Raw genomic sequence first — 19,559 nt, 5'->3', positions numbered from 1 at the left:
CTAAAAAGACTCTGCATAGCACAGGAAACCAGCAACAAAACAAGAAGACAACCTACCAAATGGGAGAAGGTATTTGTAAATCATATGTCTGATAAGGGGTTAATATCCACACTATATAAAGAACTCACATGACTCAATAACAAAAAAACAAACAACATGATTTAAAAATGGGCAGAAGTGCTGAAGAGACATTTTTCCAAAGAAGACGCACAGGTGGCCAACAGGCACATGAAAAGATGCTCACCACTGCTAACCATCAGAGAAATGCAAACAAAAACCACAATGACATATCACCTCACACCTGTTAGGATGGCTGTTACCAAAGGCAAGAAATAACAAGTGTTGGCGAGGATGTGGAGAAAAGGGAGCCCTTATACACTGTTGATGGGAATGTAAATTGGTGCAGCCACTGTGGAAAACAGTATGGATACTCCTCAAAAAATTAAAAATAGAACAACCACTTATGAACCCGCAATTCCACTCCTGGGTATTCATCCAAAGAAAATAAAAACACTAATTCCAGAAAATATCTGCACCCCAGTGTTCATAGCAGCATTACTTACGATAGCCGAGATATGAAAACAACCTTAAGTGTCCATCAACAGATGAATGGATAAAGAAGATATGATATATATATATATACACACACACACACATACACACACACATACAAAGGAATATTATTCAACCACAAAAAGAAGGAAATCTTGCCATTTGTGACAACACAGATGGACCTTGAGGGTATTATGCTAAGTGAAGTAAGGCAGATGGTGAAAGAAAATACAGTATGATTTCACTCATGCATGAACTATAAAAAAGCAATCAAACAAAACCCCAAAATAAATGAACAAGCCAAACCAAATAAAAACAAACACGTAGATACAGAGAACAGAGTAGTGGTTACCAGAGGGGGAGAGGCAGGGGGAGGGGGAAATGGGTGAAGGGGATCGACTGTGAGGTGATGGCTGGAAATGAAATTTTTGGTGGCAAGCTTGCTGTAGTGTGCACAGAAGTAGAATGTTGTAAACATGAAACTTATGTGTCATAAGCCAGTGCTGCTTCAAAAAACAAAAAAAGAAAAAAGAAACCAGTTTTAGGACACTATAATCCCATCCTCCTCCATGTAGTTTGTTTCATGATTTGATTAGCTTGGAACACACCTTACATCGTGATTTCCCCCCTTGTATAAGTTGAGGTATAAAACACACGGTGCGTAAAGAGCACTGACATTACTCATCTTGATGACTCTGTCGCACCTGTGTACACTGGTGTATTTTCCTCTTTTTGCTTGTGCCTTATCTACCTAACTCCACTGAGGACCGTTTAAGGCAGAAGCATGTCTTTATTTCTAGAAAGAAGCCCCAGACAGCCAGCATCTGACACACCTCAGTCTAAATCTTTTACTGTATTCAGTTGTTCTCAACAAACACTGCTGAACTGTTTGTCCTGACACCGTTCAGGAGGGATGGAGGATGTACAAACCCTGAAGAGCAGGAGCAAATATCTCCATCTGGAGAAACACGATGGAGGAGGAGGACAGCGTGGTCCTGAGGGTACATCCGGGCTCTGCTGAGGCCCCCGCACCCACTGTGATGCTGTCACCGGGGAGCTCTGGGCATGGTCACGAGTGACAGCACCCAAGGGAGATCTGCATTCACACCTACTGAGCTGGGTATACCACCTGATGCCCAGGAACCATGACTGAGATGCACTGGTCCTGCCCCACATGGAACCTACTGTCTGGTTGTAGGAAAACAAACCTCGGTACACCAGGCAGGCACTGTCTCATTCCAACCAGTTGATTAAAAGAAAAAAAAAAAGAGATGGGGGCCTGCTCATCAGTTTGTTCAATGACCACAGGCTTGCAGCTTTTTGCCAACAGCACCCGAGGTCCTGAGCTTTGGATTTTGGCTACGGAAACGCCTCCAAGAGGGTGTCATGCCTGTTGCAGAGGAGGAAATCTAGACTATGAGGTGCCTCACTTCTGCTCAATGAGGTGAGGTTGTCTGGCTGACCCTGAGACCACGTTCAGTGAATAATGTTGTCAGATGGGTGCTTACTTTAGGTGGCACCTTTCCAAATCGAAGACAGCAGGGTGGGCACACGGCACCCTCATCTGAAAGGCACACACACATTAAGGCTCCTTCAGGAAGAAGCAACTGTAGTAAGAAAGGTCTCCAATAGTGCCGTTATCATCTGAACTGAAATAAACTAAATAGTTCCTAAAGTAAACTTAAAAGTTTATTCTAAATCCATTTGGAAACTGAATTTGAAGGCAGAAAAATACAAAGGAGAAATAAGAGCAAAAATTATACTAGTAGTTGCATGGAAGATGAACCATTTCCTTGGTATGTTTGAGCTGGATCCTTTTGGAAATTCTCTCTTTAGCCTAGGCAAGTTTCAGTATGAGGAAGAACCTTGTTGCCATGAAGAAACTATTACAGTAAAGAAATAGCAACTTGGGCTTCTAGAAATGTGCATGCAAACAGAAATTCAGGTGCTAAAGGTGAGTCTGGAAAAATACTATGCTTTCTGAACCAAATCAACCTCTGAGTTCTTTTTCCTTAAATAGCTTTGTAAACAGGATGTACACTCAGTATGCAATAACATGCAGTTTAAAGTGATTTATTTGACAAACTTCTGTGGTTCATATTCCAGCATTTCATCAACTGCAAAACTGAGGAAATAATTCATGGGCCTGGTATGCTTTTGAAAATATTTATGTTTCATAAAAATGTACATTCATGTAGTTTGAAATGAACATATTTTAAGAAAGTTCAAGCATATATAAGCATTGTTTAATCTCACAAAATATATTAGTTTTGTTGGGAATTATCTGCACTATAAAAGGGTCCTCAATTTACCAAATGATCAACACCAAGCTGTTATTTAAGTTGTAATGATGTTTTCAGTCTAAAGGGGGTTAGGACTCATGCTGTGCTCACACACAGCTGCCTCTGGGCAACCTTGTGGATGAGAGGAGACACCAGAAGGGACTAGTTCTAGAAAGAGGATTTGGGGCAGACGACTGGCAGGTGTCCTTTGCAGAAGACTTTGGAACAACATCCAGTCAGACATAATGACACTTATATACGAGGGTCAGTCCTCATCTGCACACAACTCTTCATTTTTTTTTTCTCCCTTAATACACACACGTTCATACAGGAGGACATGTTGTAACAGTGAACACTTGGTTCTCAATCTTTCAAAAGTCTTGGAAGAGCCCCTTTAATTATTTTCTGAAATACTGGAATTCTCTCCAGTGAAGGGAAGAGGGAATTTAAAATATCCTTAAGTGTTTAACTTAGATTAATATGCTCGCCAAGGCAAAAGCAAGTTGCTGTTCTCCATGTTTTGCGGCTCTGAGAAAGTGGTAGCTACAGGCTCTGCTTTTTCACTTTTACTTTACACACCACGCCAGAAAGATGGAAGGCAGCACATCTGGGCTCTGGCCTGAGAGGGTCGAGCCTATCGTCTGACCCTGCATCTGTCCTTCCCAGACTTCCAGGTGGCTGCATGTATGTGTAAGGGATTTGCATGGCTAAGCCAAACACTCCAACTTGTATTTCCGAGGTTTTAAAAGAGCTGTTGCTTTTAAGACAAGATAATAAATGCAAATAATTAGAACCTAAAATGCAGTTCTAATTTTATTTCTATTTTTGATTAAAATCAAAACAAAACCTACACACACACAGTCCCAGGGCTTTCTCAAACCAATCAACGGTTCTTTGGCAACGTCAGAGTAATGTGACTGTCATGCTAATTGCCATACTTTAAAAGAAGTCCAATTAAATAGGAAAATAACTAGAAACGTGAGAGAGAAGTTCACTTGGAAAAAACTGTCATACTAACGTTAAACCTTGTAAATCTTAAAACCATAAATGAACACTTTTCTCTTATGATAAATGCAAGTTACATGGCATTTTTTCCAGTTATAAAAAGACAACTACCATAAGAAAAATGTATAGGACGTAAACAGTAACTGAACATTATGCTGGAAAGTCGTAAAGTAATTTTAGTGTAAGTTATGAGAACAGATGAATAGTCACCTGTAGTCTGGATTTGATGACAATAAACAAAGGATACACAGAATAGCACTGCCCATAAAATAAATCTCTTAATGAGGTGTTGATAGCGCTGTAATCAACCTAAGTAATCACCTCCCGTCAACTCTAGATATTATCGATTACACAAAATTAAAAAGAAAACCTTCAATTCTGGTAATTCGGGCAGAATACTGAATACACGGGAACTAGAGTTTTGACCAAATTTTTGAGAAAGATTCATATACGCCAAATTAACCAGATCTGTTAAAAGGCAGCTATAAAAATACACATGATCACAAGCTATACAGAACTTTCAAATCCATTTAAGAGTGGAGAAGGCCTGGGACGTCTTCGTGTATCTGGAGAGCACTGCAAAACCCAAAGGTAGAAGCATCTTGAGTAAGAGCAGTTCAGCATTCAGGCCGGTTCCGAGTTTCTAGCGTAGAGTATCCGTCTTCGACCGTGGCTGCGGCCGGGACGCCTGAGAGCGGGTTCCGCGGTCACACTTGGTCTCGCAGGCGGGCCAGCCTCTGGGACAGTTCGTCCTGCTCGGCCGAGGCCACGCTCGTGCCCACGGAGCCGGTCTGGCCCTGCGGCAGCTCCATGTTGAGGTCGAGGCCGGCCTCGTCTGCCATTTCCTGCAGCAGCATATCCACCTGGCCCTGGGGAGTGGTCAGCGTCGTCGTGCTGCTCATCGTGTCCTCCATCTGCTGCGTCTGCACGTCCAGCGTCTCGAACTGGTGCTCGAACTTGTCCATCAGGGCAGAGATCTTCTCGAGATTCATGGTCTTCAACGTCGCGTCCATCGACTTAACCACACCGGCCATCGACTTGGTCACCTTGCCCATCGTCACGGCCGTCTGGACCCTGGCGGCCACCGCGTCCACCCGAGCACTCATTCTCAGGAAATTCACCGCCTGGTTCTTCTGGCGAATCGCGTTCTCGGCGTGAATCCTCGCAACTTCCATGTTGCCCTTCTGAATGGCCTTTTTAATCTTGGCCTTTTCGGCCTTTTCCTCCTTGTCGCATTTTTTGGCACTCCTTCCCAGTTCTTTGGCCGCGAACTTTAGGTTGAACAGGTGTTTCTCCATGTTGGACATGATCGTACGGCTCCCGGGGGTCGGCGGCCAGGGCTGAGGTGGACGCCAGAGGAGGTAGGAAAAGAAACACCGCTCCCGGCCGCCGCTCCTTTGTTTTGGTCCCACTTCCCGTTTCTGCCGCACGCGGCGCAGACCGTGACGTCATCGCTCGGCGCCGGGAGCGGGGCCGGCGTGGCGCACGGCGTAGGGGGCGGGGCTCCCGGACCTGGAGCAGGCGGACCTGGGCGCAGGCGGCGAGATGTTGTAGCGCTGACCGCGGCCCCGCTGACCCGGGCGCTCGCCGACTGCACCGAGTTCCCCCCACCCGCACCAGTTGTTAAAGTACTGAAGCATTAGTAAATTCACGGAAATGCGTGCCCACACACTTTCGTAGGCACGGACAGGATTGTCTGGAGCTGCACGTAAAAACTGTCCAAACTTGGTGGCCTGAGGTGTCCGGCCAGAGGCTGGAAACCAGGAAGCTGTCCTGAGGTTAGCAGACCACAGCCTTCTCCATCTGCTCTGGCAACTTCCACTTTCTCAGGGGAACGTGGACCGTTAATAATTAAAAGTACGAAACAGAAAAAGTTTTATCACTGACCTGCGCCTCGGTCTTTGAGGACAATCTGGTTGCAGCCTGTGACATCCTTTTACTGCAGTGGGTGAAAATACCTTCTGGTCCGCGGACCACCTCGTCTATGCTGTGGCTGAAGGTCAGCTTGTACATGAGTTGCCAGCAACTCCAAACATACAAAAATCCTTGTGTGGTTTAGTAATAAAAGACCCATCTTTTGCTGACATGATTCTGTTTGATATTTTATAAATATCCAAGGAACTTCACTCACATTTCATTTTGACACGAAACTGTCATTTTAAATTATGCAGGCAGAGGATGCTGAAGTACTGGGACCCACACCCACTGGCGTAGATCAAAACTGTCACTATGTATTATACCCTTTAGAAGTGCAGGCTTTCAGATGGCAGCAGACTGTGCTGTGGCTTTTTTCTTTTAGGAAGAGTCCTCCCGTACAGCAATAACAACATAGCAGGGCCCTACCTGCCCTAAGGAGCTAGGCTGAAAATGAACTCTGAGAGTAATTCTGTTTGAGATAGTTTTAATCCAAAGTCTCACCATCCCTTTGGGCCTCGTGTGATAGTTTGCCCGTGGTGCTGTTGAACATGCATTTTCCTAAAACCCAGCTCTGGTTATATCACTCTCTTGCACCAAAACCTGAGCAGAAAGGCACGCCGCAAACACGGTCCCCACCCTCCCTTTTCTTTCCCTCCCCACCCAGTCAAGCCAGGCTGAGCTTGGAGGCTGAACACCATTTGTGTCACTTGGTCAGTGTGGATGAGGAGGGATGGTCCTCCGGACACTGTCCCCACCGCCTGGGCTTCTAGCCGTCGCATCTCTGCCTGTTGTGATCCTGCCCCTGCTCAAAGCTGCTTCTCCAGGACCCCCGCTCCATGCTGTCCCCTTACCCCACACAGCACACATGTCAGGCTGCCTGGCACGGGGTCCGGGTACCTATTATATTACGAACTGCGTGGAGGCAGAGAACAGTCTTATTCCTTTCCCCCCCATGGAACCCAGCACACGCTCTGCACACAGCAGGCACTGAACCCAGTAAGGTTTTGCTGAGTTGAACTGTGGCTGAGAGGGGCTAGGACGTTACCCTCGTCAGCAGCTTAGCCAAGATTACTTTTTTCCCTAAAGCAGAACTTTTTCTTTACATGAGACATTTCCTAGAAACAGAATATAGAAGACCAATAAAGGGAAGAAATCTGTTTAAAGTGGGGCTTAGAGGGCCCCACCCCCTCCACTGCTCACCCACTGTCCCCCCACCAGCCCTTTCTTTTGGGTCCCTTGCAGTCAGCAAGCCAGTTCCTTGACCATTACCCATGGCCTGTTCCATTAGGTGACAGGGTTTGGAATATAAGCATGAGAAACCTTGACAGATTATGAGGATAATGACAACTAACATATTAAGTCCTGATGTGCTGGGTTGTTCTGGCCACTTTGCATGAATTGACTCACGTCATCCTCACAAACCCTAGGAGGCAGACGCTGTTAACACCTCCATCCTACAGGCCAGGGAACTGAAGCGCAGCACGCTAAGCCACTGGCTGCGGCCACAGCTGCTGAGTGTGAGGAATGGGATTCCAGGGCTGCAGTGGGACAAGTAAGAAACAATGGGGGATCCAGTAAATTAACATGGGATCCAGTGGAGTTATCATTTTTACTTAAAGGAAGAGGTTGATGCAGCAGGAGTTGTTTTGAGACAGCTGAGGACTGGATTGACCGCGAGATTAACAGGAGCTAAGGAAGGCTGCCCAGAGAAGTTGACAGCCCCTGAGGCTATGCTTGCTGACCAAGGCGGGTCTCCTCTGGATGCTGGACAGCCTGGACTCCAGACTCCAGCTGAGGACTCCAGAGGCCCGGGCAGACTGGACGCCGAGGGGAGGCTGATCTCGCCGTGGGCCCTCCTTCCCAGGCCCGGCCCTCTGCTTTCTTCTCTGACACCCCAGCCACCCCACTGTGCTCAGTATGACCCAGGCTGAAGCTCTCATGGTCACTTTCCTAGAGCCAGCTTCCTTCTGAGCCCAATGTCCCAACGACCTGCTGACCCTGGAGAGCTGGGGCGGCAAGGCCGTTGGCAAGTCCTCCCACTGACTGCTCGGTCCTTCCCCCCAAACCTGCGCCTCCTGCTAAAGGGCACTTCCATGCACCCAGCTGTTCAGGTCAGATTCTTAGGAATCGTCTGGAACCACCCCCTTTTGAAAGTTCACTGCTTGGCACCAGGTACCAGTGACCCTCGGGGACACACGGAAGCTCAGTGTTTCTGCTGAACATATGACTGCAGGCGAAGGATGCGGCACTGGGCACATACCCCCTTGATGACCATTTCCAGGACTGCATGACATATACCACTGCACCTATTCTATATATAATTTCCCTCTCTATTCATTTAGGAACACAGCTATAATGTGAGACGCCGAGACTCCTCAAACCTTGGGAAATCGCAAAGCCACTGTCCGTCAAATTATATTAACATGACGTCCAGGTTGAAAAACGAAAACAAGAAAGCGTTAGAAGGAAACAGAAAAGTCGCCCCTGAGTGGACTGCCGCGATGTTCCACCCAGGTGCAGCTGGGAAACGCCCGGTCAGTGGTCCTCACGGTGGCAGCACAGCCCGAGTCCCCCTGTCCTGATGGTCTAATCACACGGACACAGAGATTCTCCTGCTCTATGCTGAACACCTTACTGATCTGACGACAGGCTGAAAATGAAACCTCAACACTCTAGGCTGTAAACACTTCCGGGATTTCCCTTGGTGCAGAGGAAAGCAATGCCTACAGCGCCCAGCCGTTCACAGAAGGAGCCTCCACACCCCTTCCCGGTCCTCTTTGCAATAAAGAACAATCTGATTCAGAAAACAGCAATGGCAGTAATTCTTTTTTTTTTTTTTTTAAGTCTCTAAATATTAATTTCCCCACTTGAGTTTTGTTAAAACATAACTCCAGATTCTCTTCAGTTTGGTCTTATTTTAGGGCGATTTTGGACTTTCCCAACAAAAGAAGCAGTGTGAAAGCCAGAGGGGGAGGCCTGGGTGTGATCCTGACTGGGAGTCAGGGCACTGGGCGCTGGTCCCTTCTGGTAAAGCTGGGTGATTCCTCGTGCGATCCGGCGTAGACCAGCTCACTTCTACGGGCCTCAGTTTCCTCATTGGTAAAACTGGAAAGGGAGGACCTAGGATCTAACAGTCGTGCCTTCATCAGGTCTTGGCACCGGGGGAGGCTGCTCAAAACTATTAAATTAAAAAAAAAAATCTCTGAATTCAAATAATTCAGGCGAAGTCTCAAAATAGTGTGTTTTGGCCAAGATGTGAAGCAGTGAAGACTCTCATACACGACTGGTGGGAGTGTCAGTAGATATAACCTCTCTTTTTTATCTAATAAAGTTAAAAAGTGCACCCCCATGAGCACCAGTTCTGCTTGCAATGATCCACCCCAGAGAAACGCTTGCACGTGTGCCCCGGGTACAAAACAAGACGTCATGACCTAAACCTGGAAACAACGTAACTGTGAACACAACAGAGATACAAATTGTGGCAGATTTTTACAATCGGATACTACATAGCAATGAAAATAAATAGCTACACCCATACTCAAAGCATGAATACATCCTAAAAACTTAACTGGAGCAAAAGGAACAGACCAAAATGGTATACACGGCATAATTCCATTAAAAAAGTCCCTAAAACAATCTGCAGAGATTTGTTTTAAGATTTACTTAGAGAAAAACATGTACTGTTTAAATTGCTTTTCTCCCGGCAATTTGTGATGGATGTTGCCAGATCTCGTGTGGAACGCAGAGAGAAGATTCAGCAAAAGGGAGAAGGCGGACTGTGTCTATTTTTATGTTACTCCTCCATATACAAAACAGTTTGTAGGAAGAAAATCTCCTCCTTTGGTGAGAAAATCTCCTCCTCCTGCCTCAAAGGGACAGATGAACATAAGCAGAGAGTAAGGAACTGTGGTCGGAAAACAAGGACCTGAATTATTTCACGGTCTGGGACATGTGCCTGCACGCCTCTTCCCAGTCACTCTTTCCATTCGTCACTGGGAATCTTTATTCTGCTACTTTTTCTTTATTTTTAAGAAAAGCTTATTCCCTGCATAGAAACATGTGGCAGTACCTAACAGCTGCCTGGCTGCCTGATGGGAAGTAGGTCACCTTGCGGCCACTGCTCTGTGTGGGAAGGGATTTCAGGACCACAGGTCCGGGGCAGGCGGACAGGACTGCTTGCTGGTCCAGCCGGGCTGCAGAGGGGACCGCTCTCCAGGAACCTGGAGGCTGACGGTTCTCACACAAGTTTTTTTTCCCTTAAACTTGAACATTCAGCTTACAAGCCGTACGTTAAAAACAGCTACTGTGCACCCTGGGCAGTAAATCTGCTGCACACCACAGCCCTGTCTAGGCCTGCTCTGGCAGCTCCTTCTGTGAATAATGGAAACATTAGAAGCAGAGCGTCCTCAGGGCTTGGTGGGGTTGAGTGTCGGGACCCAACCCTGGGCCCCTCATTGCCGCTCCTGGGACCAGTGTGTGCAGCTGATACACCCACATCCTTAATCGGTGCTGTATCTGACCCATCCCGAGACACAGCTTTTAAGTAGCATCCTGTCACAGTTAAATTAAGCTTAAGTGGGTCACGTGATTTAAAATACCCATGGCCACAGAACAGAGGACAGTGCTGACAGCCATGTACTCTGAGAACCACTTAAAGTCCCTTCAGGTCTAGTTTAACCCACACTGTCCACATAAAGGAAGGAGTCCCGGGCCATTAGTGCCCAAGCTCGCAATTTCTTTTGTTCAAGGAGGAGCTGCAATTAAGCTTTTGAGCCAAAACATAAAGGTTTTGTTAGTTTAAGCTGATATCTTTAGTTAGGAAGCAAAACAGGATGAGAACTCCACTATAACTTAACTCAATGAATCCTACTAGAAATAACTTAAAACTTCTATTTAAAACGTGAAAAATCCTGTTAAAAAAGCTGGATACTTGTTACCACTTCTACATTGCTATAATTACTATGATAGCCTTCAGTTTCTCTGAGACAGTGAACACTTGTGGTCTGAAGGAGGCCAAAGGTAGGTATTTTTAAAAGCAGTGTCAGCTTTAAAATGGTTTTGAACGAAGTCATCAGATACAAGGTATCTGAACTAAAATATAGTGGCTATGCTTTCTTATTCTACTATTTGGTGGACTTGGGCCGGACTCTTCCAGCTCACACCTGTTTCCACAAGTACTGCCTGGCTCGAGGCTCGGGATGTATGGCGGGGGTGGGAGGTGGGGACAGGTAAGTAATCCACACACATGATGCATTTATACTGTTCCACAAAGCAGAGGGGTGCATTTCCCCCGCGTTTCTTTTTTTGGAAGGGTCGCCACAATCGGGGCACAGAGGTGCGGCGGAGCTTCCCTGATAAATCTGCCCATTGAGGCTAGGTTCTAGCAGATATTTCTATTCCAGGAACCACTAGGCTGCCTTGAGGCATGTTTAACCGTGTCCTAAATATAATAAATCCCAGCCAGGGTTAACATCTGGAAAACAATACTTAACAGTAAACTCTAGCATACTTCGGGAGAGAGAAAATGTATTTTCAGAGCAGGAAATGTATTTCCTTCTCCTCAGAAACAATGCCCGCCCTTGAGGTTCACATCGATGGAGAACAGGATGGGAAACACTGAGTACCAAGCACTTAACTGTGATCACATGGATAAAACTGTTAGCGAGCACACGGGAATTCCATCTGTGCTTAGTAAGTTAATATAAGAACAGAATGAAGCTTGTATTTGAAAGGTAGCTTTCTATTGGTATCATGGAGTCTAATTATTATGTGATCAATGGAATTTGGTGTAAGGAAGAAGGACGGTTTTACTTTCTTCCTTTTTTGAAAGCTTTCTTTGATGTGAAATTACCAAAGGGCAGCTTCCTCACTCCCTGAATCATACTTGAAAGGCTGTAATTACATTTCTTGACAGTGTGAACACATGCTCACTGTTTACTGGAAGGAGGGAAGTCCTTGTGTAATGTACTATTTACTAGAGCAGCCCGTTTTCTCTGAGCAGAAGTGAATGCTTCTGCTCGAAAGGAGGCCATGTGAAAACATGAACCAGCCTTTCGTCCTGTCAAGGCTGAACAACAGTCATTGTCTGATTAGACCACATTTGTTTCTCCTTTCATCGTATGTTGGACATTTGCGTTATTTCCACTTTCTGGCTATTTTGAATAACGCAGCTATGAACAGATATTGTGCCTTTATCTGAGTTTTAGAGAAAGATGAATTCTGTACAACCGAGAATGAACAGTTATAATGTAAAAGTCCATTCATGTAACAGTTGCTTTCTGAACACCTACTATGTGCTGGGCTCTGTTCCAGGCATGGTGGGGAACAGCCAGCAGTGGCCCACTGACTCATCCATAATGGAGAGTTTAAAATACCTGATTAGATTTACTTATTCATTCAACAAATATTTAATGAGATGTTACTGTGTCGGGCACTGTGTGGAGAAGAACAGCTCAAAATCCTATGGAAATAACTTCTTATAACATTACCTGCCAGTTTCCATAAAGATTAGTTTTTAGAGATATCAAGACATCTTTTCAGTATGGGAATCGTATTTTGAATCAGTATTTTTGTTTTTCCATTTCTCCTCTTCCCTTTTCTTTCAGCAGCATACCTGTACTGCCAGCTCAAGCACACAGGTGAGACAGAGATCCTTTTATAGGGTCAGGAGCATCCACTTCTGTGGAGCAATCGTTCACCACTTTTGAACGGAGTCTCTCTTTTTGCTTTTTCCTTGGTATTAAATAGAAACGCCCTAAAATTAGGCAGATTCAAATGATCAGTAGTCTCCATATTAGTTTTACTGTGGTGTCCAAATTAATCTAACAAGCCAGTTGCAACAGGGGGTCTCAAAGTGCATTTAAAGCACACAATTCAGTGGTTTTCTTCGTACTTCCAGACTTGTGCAACCAGCTCCACGATCACTTTTAGAATTTGCATTGCTCCAAAAGGGCACCCGGTACCCATCAAGCAGGTCCTCTCCTCATCCGCCCCCTCAACTCCCCTCAGCCCTATGCAACCCTAACCTACTTCCTGTCTCTACAGAAATACTTATTCTAGGTATTTCATAAAAATGGGATCACACAGTATGTGGCCTTTTGTGTTTGGCTTCTTTGACTTATCACATCTTCAGGGCTCATCCATGTTGTACTGTGTGTCAGTGCTTCATTCCTTTTTACAGCTAAATAATATTCCATTGCATAGACAGACCACAATTTGTTTATCCATTCATCAGTTGATTTGGATTGTTTCTTTTTTTTGGCTGCGCTGCGTGACATGCAGGATCTTAGTTCCCCCAACAGGGATCGAACATGTGGCCCCTGCATTGGGAGCATAGAGTCTTAACCACTGGACCACCAGGGAAGTCCCTGCCTTAAAGTTTTGGTATAGATGTATGTTTTCAAGTCTCTTGGGTGTATACCTAGGAATTGCTGGATTATACGGTAACTCTGTGTTTAACTTTTTGTGGAACTGCCAGACTGTTTTCCAAAGCGGCTGCACTATTTTACATCTCTACCAGCAAAAATATGAAGGTTCCAGTTTCCCCAAATCCTCGCCACATTAGTTTTCATCTGACTCTTTGATTCTAGCCATCCTAGTGGGTGTACAGTGGTGTCTCATTATGGTTTCAATTTGCATTTCCCTGAGAGCCAATGATGTTCACCACATTTTCACAGCTTACTGGCCACTTATATATCTTATTGGGGAAATGTTTCTTCTGATCCTTTGCTCATTTTAAAATTGGGCTATTTATCTTTTTTTTTAAATAAATTTATTTATTTTATTTATTTATTTTTGGCTGCATTGGGTCTTCGTTGCTGTGCGTGGGCTTTCTCTAGTTGCGGTGAGCGGGGGCTACTCGTCATTGTGGTGTGCGGGCTTCTCACTGAGGTGGCTTCTCTTGTTGCAGAGCACGAGCTCTAGGCGCATGGGCTTCAGTAGTTGTGACATGTGGGCTCAGTAGTTGTGGCTCGTGGGCTCTAGAGCACAGGCTCAGTAGTTGTGGCGCATGGGCTTAGTTGCTCTGCGGCACGTGGGATCTTCCTGGACCAGGGCTCGAACCCGTGTCCCCTACATTGGCAGGTGGATTCTTAACCACTGTGCCACCAGGGAAGCCCTATTTATCTTTCTGTTATTGAGTTGTAAGAGTTCTTTATATATTCTGGATACAAATAACTTATCAGATACATAGTTTACAAATATTTTCCCTTTTCGGTGAATTATCCTTTAAATTTCTTGAACTATGAGGACCTCTATAAAAAAACCCCAACTATCCTGGTTTTCATTTGCAAACTATGTTTGAGACACGAATGTGATAAAAATGAACAGTTAAGGAGAGTGACTTCAGAATCTGAGAAAATGGGTGTCCTTGTGAAAATCCACTTATTTATAAGCTTGGACCCACCCTCATCATCTTTAAAATTTATTCTGTGGCAGCACCTGGCAGGCATTTCATGCTCACATAATGTTTGTTAAACTTTTAAACCATAATAGTCTCTCACAATCTTTAGGTTTAAAATGTGAAATCCTGGCTAAATCGAGTAACAGCCTGGTAGTTCTACGTAGTCGTGGGCAGTTTTGTTTCCTCCTCTGTAGAATGGAGATAATAAACTCTCCGGGTTTGTGTGAGGATGGATATGTTAACTCATATGGTGTGCATGGTAAGTTTCTATAACAATGGGCTATTCTGCAGCTACACTTGGAAGCTGAGAATTACAGGACACATCTCTTACATTATTCTGTAGCTGCACATCTTATTAATAGTTAGTAGTATGAGTGGTTTTCAACCTGAGTTCCCTGGGCTCTTTGCAAGTGTTTCCCATAATTCAGCAAACACTTAAAAGAATGGTAGTAAAACCCTTCCACATCAATGTCTTCTGTGCCATATTATATACCTCATGGGGTACTACCAATGCGTTACTCTGTGCTGCTATGTTACTTATTTTTCTGTAGACTTCTGATCACATCTATACTTATGTATATTTTTCTTCCCCCTATATTTTATTATGAAAAATTTCAAACACACAACAAACTTGAAATAATTTTATAGTGAATACTTGAATACCCACCACCTAGATTCTGCCATTACCATTTTTACTGTACTTTATTTTTAATTTATTTATTTTATTTATTTTTGGCTGTGTTGGGTCTTCGTTGCTGTGCCCGGGCTTTCTCTAGCTGCGGTGAGCAGGGTTGCGGTGTGCGGGCTTCTCTTTGCGGTGGCTTCTCTTGTTGCAGAGCACGGGCTCTAGGCTCGCGGACTCTAGAGCGCAGGCTCAGCAGTTGTGGAGCAGAGGCTTAGTTGCTCCGTGGCATGTGGGATCTTCCTGGACCAGGGCTTGAACCCGTGTCCCCTGCATTGGGAGGCAGATTCTTAACCACTTTCCTGCCACCAGGGAAGCCCTTTACTGTACTTTAAAAAGTCACATATCTACCCCATTTATCCATCTTATTTTTGATAATTTCAACAAAATCGCAAACACCAGAATACTTCCTCCTACATGATTCAGCACCCAGGTCATTAGCTAAAATCAATGTTTGTTGACAGTTTACTCTTCTGATGTAAATTTTGATCCATAGAAACCCAAATTGTGAGTGTACGTTTGCTGAGTTTTGACAAATGCGTACACCTGTGTAACGTTAACTCTTATCAAGACATTATGCCCATGTTTTTAGATGTGCAGTTGTTTGGGAGGAAGGCTGTAGCATCTACTGCTTAGACGACCAGCCCCGTCCAGCTGCAGGACCTCGAGGTGAGGACAGGGCACCCGCTTCTTCCGATGCCACTGAAGCTCCGGCTCACGTGAGGGTCAGAGTCCCGTCATCACAGTTGGAAATGTGACACATTAAAACATTTAAGCATCTATCTGACTTTACATTTACGTTAAGGAACGGGAGGAGTTGTTAGGGTCTGCTAGGAATTCCAGTTGGTGGGAAATTTCTTGCATTTCTCCTTTCCACATTCCTGCATAATTAACTTAAATGTTTCTTGTGATTGATTATAAGGCCAACTTGAAAAAAACCCATTTCTGCTACCGTTTGCAGCTACTCAACCACATAAACCAGAGTATTTCCACACACCCCTCCCCCCGCAGGAGACACTGGACGCTGAGCCCAGAGGAGACCAGCCGCCATCCAAACCCACACTACACAGATCATATAGTAAGTGTTGCCAGTGTGAACATTGAGAATTTCACTCTACTCAAGTACCACTTTAGTTTGGCATTTGACGCATTTCATTCTGCTGCTACAAATTCTGGACACTGGCCCTAATTTTTAACCTGGGCCCCGTGGAGACTGCGGTTTCCTGGCATCAACTGAGGGGCCACAAAGGCTCTGGGGGGGCTCTAAGGGCGACACCTCCTGCTCCTCACCCCTGCGGAGCCCTCAGCACGCTGGCACCCCACGTGGGATACTGTTTGACAAAGGGTCTATCTCTAAGGAACAAGAGGAAAAATAGCCGTAAGGCAGCAAAAACGTGTGTGTGTGTGTGCGCGCGCACGCTTAACGCTATCTGGTTCAATGGCCCAATGTCCACAGCCTTCAGAATGAATCTGACAATACACAGTGAACAGGAAACTCGTTCCACCTGCCGGAAGGGGTGAGGACGTGGGGTCCTGCCGCCTTTACGGGAAGTCTGAGGACCCACGAGACAAGGAACGGGAATCCCCCAGGAGTCTCCACTCAGGGGAGTAGTTTTTCTGACAGGTTTAAAAAAATCCATGTATACAGTGTGAAATCACGGAAAAAAAAGGTAGTCTCTGTTCCTGGTTCCTGACACAGGGCTCCTGAAACCCGTGTAATTTCCTAAGTGAGACGAGCATCTTTTGTTCTAATGGGGTGACTCTGGGTGGGCTCCTGGTTGAGGGCTGGTCACCAGAAAGACCAACCTGTGATTAGAAGCTGGGAATTTTCAGCCCCACCTGCATCCTCCAGGAAGGGAGGAGGGGCTGCAGACTGAGTTAATGATGTATCTTGCCCCCATGGGGAAGCCTCCACAGCAAACCCAGCAGCATGGGGCCTGGAGAGCTCCCCTGCTGTGGACACATCCACGTGCTGGGAGGGGGGACCCCCAACTCCACAGAACAGAAGCTCCTGCCCTCAGGACCCTCCCAGGCCTTGCCCTGGGGAACCTCTTCATCTGGATGTTCACCTGTGTCCTTTATCATATCCTTTAATAAACCGGTAAACGTTAAGTAGGTGTTTCCCTGAGTTCTGTGAGCTGTTCTAGCAGAAAACTGAATCCGAGGTGGAGGAGGACACGGGCACCTCTGATCTGAAGTCAGGTGGGACAGACGTGGGGGGTCCCCTGGGGACCTCGTCGTGATTGGCACCTTAAGTGGGGCGTCTCGTGGCCTGAGCCCTTACCCTGTGGGGCCTGAGGCTCTCTGGGAAGAGAGTGTCAGAACTGAGTTAAACGGTGGGACACCCGGCTGGTGTAACACATCTGGTGTCAGAGTGTGGTGAGTGTGGTCACAGTGGGAGCAAAGAGGACCCACGAGGGAAGTGTAGGTTCCCACCCTCAGGACCCTCGCAGAAGCTGCTTCTAGGGGTGAAGTTTCCAAAGAGGGCAGAGGAGAACCAGGCTGACCCACTTATACTGAGATATTTGCATGTAATTTATTCTTCATACTTAAAAACATTACTGCCCATAAACACTTCCAATGCTACAGATCTAGAAAATGAATCTGAAAATAAACTTGGCTGAAATGAAGGTCAAAACGAGGGTTCAGAAGCACTCAGGTAATTGATTGGATATTTAGTGAGTTAACACTATATAGTAACATGCATATTTAAAATTATTGTTTATTTTACAATGACCTAAACATCGACTTTGAAGTTGAAACTTCATTTTTGTGAATAATTTCCAGATTGTCCTGAAAGCTCACATTCAAGGACTTGCAAGCCCTGAGATCCAGGCTGGTGTGGAGGGGACAAACGGGGCCCCCACGGCTCCTGCCGGGCGGCAAAGGGCACACGTGAGAAATCACTACACCTTTCTCACTGCTCTTTTCTTTTGGGGGGATATTCTCTCCTTTCCAGAGTGTTCTAAAACCAATTATGTCAATGGATGTATACGAAAGGTGAGTATCATGTAAAGACATGTGTGCAAAGTGTGAGAACCTACATACACTCCAAGCTGTAGAGTTTCAAGTTAGATTAAGCAGAGTACGATTTTATAAACCTGTTCTAAAGATCCAATTTTCCAGGGACTTCCCTGGTGGCTCAGTGGTTAAGAATCCCCACCTGCTAATGCAGGGGACACGGGTTTGAGCTCTGGTCTGGGCATATCACATGCTGCGGAGCAACTAAGCCCACGAGCCACAACTACTGAGCCCACGAGCCACAACTACTGAGCCCACGTGCCACAGCTACTGAAGCCCGCGTGCCCTAGAGCCCGTGCTCCGCAACAAAGAGAAGCCACCGCAATGAGAAGCCGGCGCACCGCAACAAAGAGTAGACCCCGCTCGCCACAACTAGAGAAAGCCTGCGTGCAGCAACCAAGAACCCAACGCAGCCAAAAATAAATAAATAAATAAAAATCCGATTTTCCCTGATTTCCTTTCTCCCAAAATAGCTGTTTCCATGGCTACATAATCACTTATTATTAGCACTTAGAGGAAACACATTTTGGGGGATAATGCAGTAGAGATTGTTTTTAATTTTCACAGTGGGAACTGGGGCCCTCTGTATGAAATATAATCTCTTGCTAATTTGCTCAGCTTGCTTGATGCTGCAAAGACACTCATTTTTACCAAATGTACAACCCTTGAAGTTCATAATAATGATTGTTCCCACGCTCCTCCAGCCAGGCTGGTCCTGGTGTTGGATGGTGCAGTGCCCACCCCGCCTGCCGCAACCCTGCTTGGGGACGCAGAGGTGGCCGCTGGCCGGGATGACAGGGACGAGGCTGCCCGGCTGGAGCAAACCTGTCTGCCCTGTTTCCTCTGGGCCCTGGCCTGAGGGTTATGGGGTGGCCCCACGGGTCAGCAGACAGGGACGGAGAGGTTGTGATGCCTCGGGCTTCAGTGGCTCTGAGAGACTCAGAACAAATCCCCCCTTTCCTGAAGGAGCCTTAGCAAGTGTCCGCGCCTTGCATGCCAGGTAGCACACACAGACCTGAGCAGACTTTCTCATTTGTATATGAAAGGTGCTTTATCACTTGGGAGCTCCACGTGCGCCCGTGTGTCGCGGCCTGGAGAGGGGGCGGCGGGTACGAAGAAGCAGCCCTTAAAATGCTTGCTTAGACTTGAATCTGTTGTTGGGAAGAGGACCGAGAGGAGGCAGGATTTCTGCTCTCACGAGTTTTCACCAAGACTGACTGGTGCTGCCATCGCCTGTCCTGCCCTGGACCCTTCCCTCCCCAGTACTGTTTCTTTTTTTAAACTGAGATATAATTCACATCACATAAACCTCACCATTTTGAAGTACACAATTCAGCGGGTTTTAGTATATTTAGAACCATCACTACGATTCAGTTCCAGAACATTCTCATTATCCCCAAAAGAAACCCCGTACCCTTTAACAGTCACTCTCAATTTCCCCCTCCCCCAGCCCCTGGCAACCACTAATCTACTTTCTGTCTCTATGAATTTGCCTGTTCTGGGCATTTCATACAACTGGACTCATTCGATACGTGGCCTTTATGTCTGGCTTCTTTCACTGAGCCTCACGTTTTCAAGGTTCATCCATGTTGTACCATGTGTTGGTGCTTCGTTCCCTTTTATGGCTAAATAAGATCCCATTGTGTGGCCAGACCACGTCTGTTCATCCAGTTATCCTTTCATGGACATTTGCATTGTT

General features: G+C 45.9%; 2 protein-coding genes across 3 annotated transcripts in view; both read right to left on the bottom strand.

Annotated features, from left to right (window-relative positions):
• Positions 1 to 19,559, bottom strand: part of GNAL (G protein subunit alpha L) — a 90,340-nt gene that overhangs the window by 9,136 nt on the left and 61,645 nt on the right. The gene's annotated exons all lie outside the window — the stretch shown is intronic.
• Positions 3,635 to 5,273, bottom strand: CHMP1B (charged multivesicular body protein 1B). Its single transcript, XM_007196197.3, has one exon. The coding sequence runs from the start codon at positions 5,144 to 5,146 to the stop codon at positions 4,547 to 4,549; it is 600 nt and encodes a 199-aa protein (XP_007196259.1). The 5' UTR covers positions 5,147 to 5,273; the 3' UTR covers positions 3,635 to 4,546.

This window comes from Balaenoptera acutorostrata, chromosome 13 (genome assembly GCF_949987535.1).
Source record: "Balaenoptera acutorostrata chromosome 13, mBalAcu1.1, whole genome shotgun sequence".
NCBI classification, from domain to species: domain Eukaryota; kingdom Metazoa; phylum Chordata; class Mammalia; order Artiodactyla; family Balaenopteridae; genus Balaenoptera; species Balaenoptera acutorostrata.
Note: the sequence above shows the minus strand (reverse complement) of the source record. Positions and strands in the feature narration are given on the sequence as shown.